Genomic DNA, 8,647 nt, shown 5'->3' on the forward strand with positions numbered 1-8,647 from the left:
ACCCAGGCAGTTAATCCAGCCTGACAGAGCAGGGATGAGCAGGGAGGAATTAGGGAGCTTACAACAGCCTTTCATCCCGCAGCAGCCAGCCCGCCCGCCGGCCTGCCTGCCCAGCCTCCTCCTTCCTTCCTCTCTCCTTCTGCCTTTTTTTTCCCTCTCCCTCCCTTTGCTGGCAGCCCAGCCCTAATAAAATGCAGTGTCTCCAGCAAGTCTGCCCGGCTGCCGCCTCGCTGCTCCTGCCTGCACGCAGCCCTCAAACCAAACTGCTCAGCGCAGCCCCGCCTGGCAGCTACCACTTAACCCTTTGCCAGCCCGGCTGGCGTCCGTGGGCGGAAGGCCCTCCTCCCTTCCGCCTCCCTCAGGCCTAGGGGGAGGGAAGGCCGGCCTCCCGAGAGGGGGAGAGGGGTGCAGGGGGCCTGGGTAGGGGCTCCCCGCCTTTCTGGAGCCCAGCCCAGGGAACTCCCAGGCCAGGTGCCTGGGACTGCGGTCTACCCAGGTCCTCGGGTGAGCCTGAGAGACCCTTCCTTCTGACTTCTCATTTGTATTCGGCTTGGTGCCTGGCAACAGCCCCAGAGGCCAACAGGGTGGGGCTCGCTGTCCCCATTTGACAGATGAGGAAACTGAGGGCCCCACAGGGAGGTTTCAGGCTGAGCTGGGTCACCTTGGCTGCTGGGTGGTGTTGCTGATTCTCAATCCAAGACTTTTTCCCGTATGGGGAGCTGCCTTGGGCCCGTTGTGTGCGCGGGCGCGTACCTGTTCATAACTCTGGGGTGACGTGAGGGATGTGTGTTTGTGCACCTGTGTGTTGGGGGTCTCAGGTGTGTGTGTGTGTGTGTGTGTGTGTGTGTGTGTGTGTGTGTGTCTGGCTCAAGTGGGAGTCCATGTAGGTGTGAGGAGGGAGAGATGTCATTATGTGTCTTGGTACGTGTGTATACGGGAGAAAGGTAGCTCACAAGCATGTGCATGCATTCACACTGTCTCCCAGCTGCACCAACATGTGTCACTCACACCCCTCCCTTCATTCTAGCACCTCCAGCTCCCTGGCTCCAGTCTTGGAGGTGAGCAGCTAGAAGGGGAGAGGTGGAAGCAATGCTGGCCCAGGTGGTCGGCCGCAGGGTCGGGGGGCGCAGTAGCAAGAGGGCTTGGAGTCAGGGCTGAGCCTGAGAAGGGAAGCACAGAACCCCCTCCGTCTGTTTGCTTCCCTCGTTCCGCTTGGATCCCCAGCATGGGCTGGGGTCCCTGCCAGCTGGGGGGGGCAGTAGTGTTCCCCCTGCCTGAGGCCCCACCCTCACCCCAAGCTGGAAGGGACAGACCAGAGAGTGAGGGACTGGGGAGTGCCTGGGTGTGGAGGCTGGGGGTTTACACGCGTGTGCAAGCATGTCTGCGTGTGAGCCCAAGATCAAAGAGCAGCCCTGAGGTGACCTGGCGGCGGCGGCGGCGGCGGCAGGCAGCTGCCTGGCAGGGAACGCCAAGCCGCCAAGCAGAGTGGAGTCAGGGAGGCCACGGCTGGGAGCCTCCCACCCACCCAGACCTGTCCAAGTCGGGAGCAGCCACAGGGTCAGCAGCACCTGCCACCAGGGGCTGGGCCCAGCCCAGCCCTGGAGCCCAGAGTCCCAGCAGTGGATCCTCAGGGCTCTGAGTCCGCCAGGAGCCCCTGGAGGCTCAGAGGCCTCTCTGCATCCAGCACCTTCCCCAACCCCCAGGCCCTCCCCAAGAGCTGTCTGCCTCCAGCCTCCAGCCTCCAGCCTCCAGTTCAAAGAGCTCAGTGGTTATTTTCTTCTTTTTTATTAACGTTATATATAAAGATGGATCCAGTAAGAAAGCAGAAATGAGAAGGCTGGGAAGAGTCGGCTTCGTTCCTGCCCCCCTCGGGTGCGACTCTGAGATCTACCTCGTCTCTCCTTGCTCCCGCACATCCCACCAAACCCAAACCCAGCCGGAGCCCACATCCCTGTTTCTCTCTGCTCACAATGCACAGGCAGGTACATCCAGGAGGAAAGGGCCACATAAATAGGAAACCACAGTAGGGAGGAGGCTGCTTCTCTCTGTTGCTCTTTAAAAAAAAAATACATACTATATATATATATAGCTAGTCTTCCTCCTCCCCTTTTCTTCAATGTTTGACCACATCAGCGTGGAGGAAGGTTAGCTCTGGGGGGACATCTGGGCCAAGGAGGGGCAGCACTACCAGCCCTCCAGACAGCCACCCCCTCGCCCCTAAAGGCATTAAAGGCACGGAGCTGTCGCCCTCCCCTCTCCCTGTGCACCTCACCCGCCATTCTCCATCTGCGGGAGCAATTTGTTTCCAAAGTCACCGGGAAGGGGATGTTTTGGGGTTTGTCTTGCCTGGCATGTTTCCTTGGAGATTTGGGGTTTGGCGCCCAAACTGCCAACTTACTGGAGAAGAGGAAGAGGTGGGTGGGGGTGGGGCAGAGCAGAGGTGCCCATGCAGGGGAGACTGGTCCTATCTGGTAACAATGCCCTTTGTTTTCCTAGTTTTCAACAGCTTTTAAAACCAAAGTTGTGCAAAGTCCTGTACACGGAAGAAGAAATGGGTCCTTAGGAAAGACACCTGAGACCCACCGCCCCTCTCCGATCAGAGGGGGGAGAGAGGAGAGAGATGGCTCCTTGAGTTCTTCCCTCTAAAGCCACAGATATTAAACGATTCCCTCACTTGGGGGGGGGGTTTCTTTGGTTTAACCCTCAAATCTGAAATGAGGGCTAGAAGTGTGGGCTGGGGGCTGCCTGATGTCCCCACCCTGAGTCCTGGTCACGATGTCCAATGTCTTTTTGGCAGAGGGGATGCTCAGGAAGTGGGGAGCCACAGGTGGCTTAGGAGGGACCAGGCCTGACCTGGCATCCATGGTGCCTGGTGCCCTGGCCCAGGCCTGACCTGCAAACGCTTCGCAGTCTCCCTTGTCCCCAAGGTCTCCAGTCTGCGGAACAAACACTAAGTTTTAGAAGCTGGAAGGTGATGGGCCATTGAAAGCCAATCCAGGCTCCTGGAGCAGGACGGGAACGGCTGTCCCAGCTGGAGTGGAGTGCCCCAACATCTGGAGGGAGACCCCAGTGCCTAGGCAGGGGGAGGGAGGTTCAGGGGACATCCTTGGTCCATGCAAATTTCATCTGGAAGCTCTTGGGTCCCTGGAGGAAGGGGCAAGGGAAGGGGGAAAGGGGTGCCTTGTCCCCCCTGTGCTCCTCGATGATTCCTGAGTGTCGGCTAGGACGGAGGCGCCTTCTGCCTGGTCCCGGGTCCTTCGTGGGAGGCTCAGGCCAGGTGGGGGCTCAGTACACAGCCCCAGGATTGGGCGGGGGCCCGGGGGAGGCGTGATGCAGGGCGGCCGGCTGAGGCGGCTGCTGCTGTAAGTGGGGTCCACTCAGGTTCTGTGCGTGGTACCAGGAGTTGGTGGGGTCATCCAGATAGCTCGGGGAGGCGCTGTACGGGAGCGGCGGGGGCAGCTGACTTCGGGCAGGGGCCGGAGTGGAGTGGGAGGAGGTGTCCCAGAGGGCGGGGGACGGCGGTGAGTTGCAGGCCATGGAATCACTGTTGTTGGGGCTATGCTCCAGGGGCACCTCCCCGTTCTTGTAGAGCTTCTTGAATTTGGAGCGGCGGTTCTGGAACCAAATCTTCACCTGCGTGGGAGGGCGTGCAGAAAAGGGGGAGCGAGTTAGCCTCTCAGGATGCTTAGTGAAAACCCCAAGGAGACCCAGCCTAGAGAAGGCAAGTCCAGCACCGCAGGTTACGTACAAGATCCAGGCAAAACCTAGGTGTCTGACCGAGGGCCAGCATCTTTCTTCTATCTGGGATAGAACGCAGTGAGGAACATTCCACTGCCTGGGTCCAAAGTCTGCTCTGCGGCTTGCTAAGCGTGTGACCTTGGACAAGTTACTTAACCTCTCTGGTTCTTGACTTCCCCATTTGCAAAATGGGGATGCTGATAACCCCTACTTCATAGGGTCATCATGAGGCTCAAATACGTTTGGACGGATAAAGAACTTACGGTCACCAAGTATATAGTAAGCACTCAATAAAAGGCAGCCCATGAGGTGGGGGATGGGCAGTTCGTGGCATTTTGTTCACCTTAGAAACTCATAAGCAGAGGCACATAGATCCACAGAGACAAACACACCCACATAAGCATCTCCATGTGCAGGAATGTACCCACTCACAGCATCACACTCAGACACCAGATCATGAAGATGCACACATGCCCATAGGCACCCAGGTAAATGCCCCATGGACGTGAGCACCCGTGAGCGCTCTGGAGCTGGCTCTTGGGGGTGACCTGGGGACTCAGAAGCAGGTGAGCCATGATTCCCCAAATTTCCCTTGGGGTATCTCCCCCTCCCCCTGCTGCTCCCCACCCCATGACTGGTACAAACAATGAATCAGCTCCTCACTGGGTGACCCAGATTCCCAGCGGACCAGGCCCCACGCAGCAACCCAGGTCCGCCTGTCAACACCTGTAGGGAGCCAGGCATCCACCAGCCACTCCTCCCCTGAGCCGGGACAGGCTGCTGGGGGCTCTAGGAACCGGCTGGGGGGAGGGGTGGAAATCACCTTTGAGTTTCTACCCCCTTTGTTGGGGAATCTCCCTTCCTGGCTTGGGGCAGAGGAAGGGGTGAAGCATTCGGGCACTGAGCATGAGTGTGGTGTTTTGGTAGAAGTGTACGTTTTTGTACACGAGCTCACCAGTGTGCACAGCCATGTACACAGCCACGCACACGTGTCCCTCCATCTATAAGCACAATGACCCTTGAAAGGTCACACTCCTTATGCGACCATTGCCACATGTACACAAACCCATTAGCATGTGTGCAAATATACACGCACACACACGTGCATGTACACACACACCTGGCCTAGTGGTGGGGGAGAGTGATGTGGACTCCTGTTAAGTGAGGGACAAGTACTGCAGAGAAGCGCGGGAGCTAGGGAGTCTGGAGTAAGGGGAGGATAGCTCTCCTTGTGGCAGACACACACAGTTGCACAGGTTCACAAATATGCACGCCTGTACACGTTTTAACGCAAAAACTTCCGACAGCAGTTGAGACTTGGCATGGGGGAGGGGTGGCCTTCCCTCTACAGGCAAAGGGTTTCGAGGGCCTGCAGGGGATTTCGAAGGTGAGCCAGGTTCGGCGGCGCCTGGGGAGCCCCCGGGTCCCGCGACCCCCCCCCCCCCCGCCTCGCCCCGAGCCCCAGCGGCGGTCGCCGGCCCCGCACTGACCTGTGTCTGCGTGAGGCCCAGCTGCGCGGCCAGCTCAGCGCGCTCGGGCAGCGCCAGATACTGGGCCTTCTGGAAGCGGCGCTGCAGGGCGGCCAGCTGGTAGCTGGAGTAGATGGTGCGCGGCTTTCGGACCTTCTTGGGCTTCCCGTTCACCATGCGCACCTCGGCTTCCGGCTCCTCCTTCACGGATACTGCGGGCAACGCACCGGGCCGGGGCGGGGGGGGGGCGCGGCTCAGCCTGGGCCTGCTCCCACTGTGCCCTCCGGGGCCCCGCGGGCCGCCCCAGCCTCCCGGCCGCCCGGCTGCGCGCTCCGCCGCCCGCGCCCCGGCAAGGCTGCCTCGGCGACGGAGCCGGACGGGGACCCGGACCGGGCTGCCGCCCACGACGCGCCCCCCCCACCCCGCCCCAGCCCGCAGCTCGGCGCCCGGCCCCCAGAGCGCCGTCCCCGGCGCCGGCCACCCGGGCGAGGACCGCCGAGGCTTCGCTCCGACGCCTTCCCGGCTCGCCTCCCAGCCTCGCGGCTCCCCGCCGCCCGCCTGCCGGCCGCCCCCTTCTCGACCCACCTTGCCCTCGGTCACCTCTCTCGCTCTTTCCCTCCGTTCTCTCCTCCTTCCTTTTTCTTTTTCTTAAACTTTTTTTATTTTGGAGTCGTTTTAGATTCTCAGAAAAGTTGCAAGCGTAGTGCAGACTCCCTCTTCCTTCCTCCTGCCTTCTCTTTTTTTCTTGGCCTTTCTCTCGCTTTGTCTCCCCACATTTCTCTTTTGCTCTTTCTCCACCTTTCTCTTTTTTTCACTTTTCCACTTCTCAGTATCTGCTTTCCTGGTGTGTGTGTCTGTCTATCTATGTATGTCCCCCTTACCATTCCCCCCTCTCCCCGACCCATATCCAAAGGGTTCCTGGAGCTTCCAGTCCCCCCCTGCCACCTGATGGAAGCGCTGATGTGCCCGCGAAAGCACTTCGATTCGGAGGTCCCGTGACACCTCTCTTCTTCCTCCCCTAGCTGGCCCCAACTTCACCAAGACCTGGGTGCACAGCGTCGGGACTGAAAGGTCGTCTGTCCCCTCTCGGGGTCAGCTAGCCCACCCTATCTAACTTTAGACAGCACCTTTTTTTTTTTTTTTTTTTTTTTGCCCTCGACGCTTCCCTAGATTTGGGCTTCAATTGCCCCCCCCCCCCCCCCCGCCTTTCTCTCCCTAGGGAACCCTCCAAGCTCTCACCTGGATCCTGGGCGGGCAGCGGCTGCTCCCGGTACGCCCCGTACTGCCGGTAGGAGGCTCCGTAGGTATATTCCGACTTGGGCGAGTAAGCGCCCGTGCCTGCAAGCCCGTTGAGATTGAACTGGTGGTGGTAGGTGTAGGGGTTCACGGTCTGGCCGTAGGGCTGGCCCGAGTAGTAGTCGTGCTGGGGAGCGCTGTAGTAGCCCAGATCGGTGACAGAAGACTCGGGCAGGGTGGGCGAGTCCTTGGAGCCCGCATGGCAGCCCAGCGAGCTGGAGATGTCGGTGAGGATGCTGCTGAGCTTGCGATCGAAGGAGCCACTCATCCTGGCGGGCGCCGCGCGTCCCGGGGCTGGCCTGGGCCGCCGAGCCGAAGCTGGCAGGAGAGCGGAGGAGGCGCAGAAGACGAGGCGGGGGCGTGCGTCCGGAGGCCGAGGGGAGGGCCCGCAGGGTCTCGGGGGAGGGGAAGCCGAGGGGCGCCTAGACCATCGCCGGCTTTCCGGCGGTCGCTGCGCGCCTCTCGTCGCGTCCCAAGCCACAGTCAAATGCCGCCAGCTCCGCCCGGCCAGCCGGTTATAGACTCAATAGTGGAGTCGCGGAGGGAGGCTCCAGCTCTCTGATTGGCTGCAAGTCTTGCCTTCGAGGCAAAACAGGCTCTTGCGCTCTTTCGTTCTCTCTCTCTCTCTTTCTCTTCCCTCTCTCCCCCCTTCTTTGTTGTTACCCAAAACACACACACACACACACACACACACACACACACACACACACACACACCTTATTACTCCTCCTGTGGCTCCTACCCTCAGTTCAGATAACCCCCCAGTGTCTCTGAAGGAAGGGGTGGGGGAGGGTTCTCTGCCCGGCCCCCAGGATTTGTCAGTCTGTCTGTCTCCCTGGCTGCGGCTGGGAGGTGGGCTCAGGTGCGATGGGGAAGCAGGGGAATTTGCCCATTGGGTGTTTGTGAAGGGAGGTGGTCCAAGGTGGTGTGTGTGTGCATACACTATGCAAATGACAGGCAGACAAATGTGCCCAGAGTGGGAAGGACCCAGGGCTTGTGAAAATATTTTATTTTCTTTTACAATCAGAAGAAAAGGGAAAGACATTTGATTGAAGAAAATGTTTGGTTATATGATATTGATATTATTTACTGCAATGCAGTCATAAAATGTAATCTTGAATGTCTTTACAGAGAAGGGGGCCCATCAGGACAAAGTGCCTTGGGACTGTGAAAGTCATAAGGGGGCGAAGAGGGTCCTGTTGGAGAGGTGGGGTGGGGGGGAGGCAGGTGTGTGTGGATTTAGGGGCTTATGCAGATGGTGGAGGGGCATAACCTGTCCCATGATGCAGTTTCAGAGATTGCCCAGGCTTGCTGGAGGGATCAGGGGACCTGGGGTCCCCATCAGGCTGGGTGGGACACAGCCTGGCTCTCTGTGTGCCTCAGTAAGTTTGGGGGCAGACGGTGCATTGGGGACAACACTGGGGGAATGCGGGCATTTTCAGAGATCAGGTATATAGGACGGGTGTACTTGGGGTGTGTGGTGTAAGGGTTTCACGTGGTGCACAGTATACAGAGATGGACAAAAGTGCAGGAGTGTGTGTGTGCGCACGGGGGCACGGGCATGGGCGCATAAGCAGTGTGAGTGGAGGGCCATGGGAGGGGGTGTCTGCATGTGAATGGGTAGTTGTATGCAGATGTGTATAAAACTCTTAGCACCTTCCCAGTCTCCAGGAGCTGGGAACCATGATGCTCCCATGAGTCCCGTCCCTCTGAGAAGGCCCTGAAGAAGCTCCCCTTCCTGCGGCCTGGTGGCTTCTAAGTCCTATCTGGCCTGCAAAGTCATCCGAGTTGTTCTGAACGCCTACAGCATTTCTCCATTCCACCCCAGTTCTGCTCTCCGCCTTCCTTTTGGGGGAGGGGGAGCTCCTTTAAATCTCGGTCCCTGGCCGCGGAAGACCTTCACACAGGGCAGCCCCGTCAATTCTCCCGTCCCCTTCGGCTGCCTGGCAGGGCTAAGGCGACCCAGGACACGCAGTGCCAGCGCGCCACTTTGTGGCTATTTCTGGGCTCTGCAGCCTCCCCAAGTCTCGCCAAGCCCGGGGAAAGGGTTTCCCTCGTAAGACTCCTCCGCCAGGCAGAGAAGTGTGTAGGGGGCTCTGTGCCTCTTTCCAAAGTTAGACTCCGCAGGCAGGCTGCCAGGGGCT

General features: G+C 59.4%; 1 protein-coding gene across 1 annotated transcript; it reads right to left on the reverse strand.

The window, feature by feature from the left end:
* Nucleotides 1-3,285: 3,285 nt before the first annotated feature.
* Nucleotides 3,286-6,771, reverse strand: DLX3 (distal-less homeobox 3). The gene is made up of 3 exons (XM_028093663.1): nucleotides 6,447-6,771; nucleotides 5,229-5,419; nucleotides 3,286-3,633 (listed from the first exon to the last, which is right to left on the reverse strand). The coding sequence occupies exons 1-3, from the start codon at nucleotides 6,769-6,771 to the stop codon at nucleotides 3,286-3,288; spliced, it is 864 nt and encodes a 287-aa protein (XP_027949464.1).
* Between the last annotated feature and the right edge of the window lie 1,876 nt (nucleotides 6,772-8,647).

The sequence above is a fragment of the Eumetopias jubatus genome, unplaced genomic scaffold, assembly GCF_037043125.1.
Source record: "Eumetopias jubatus isolate StellerSeaLion01/CBP00866 unplaced genomic scaffold, mEumJub1_p1.0 scaffold_10, whole genome shotgun sequence".
NCBI classification, from domain to species: Eukaryota; Metazoa; Chordata; class Mammalia; order Carnivora; family Otariidae; genus Eumetopias; species Eumetopias jubatus.

Excerpts from the sequence above, each read along its gene's own strand:
- DLX3 (XM_028093663.1), bottom strand. The coding sequence starts at position 6,771 with ATGAGTGGCTCCTTCGATCGCAAGCTCAGCAGCATCCTCACCGACATC. Across the intron at positions 5,420-6,446 it reads GCTGCCCGCCCAGGATCCAG|TATCCGTGAAGGAGGAGCCG; the intron begins GTGAGAGCTTGG and ends CGTTGCCCGCAG. Across the intron at positions 3,634-5,228 it reads TGGGCCTCACGCAGACACAG|GTGAAGATTTGGTTCCAGAA; the intron begins GTCAGTGCGGGG and ends CCTCCCACGCAG.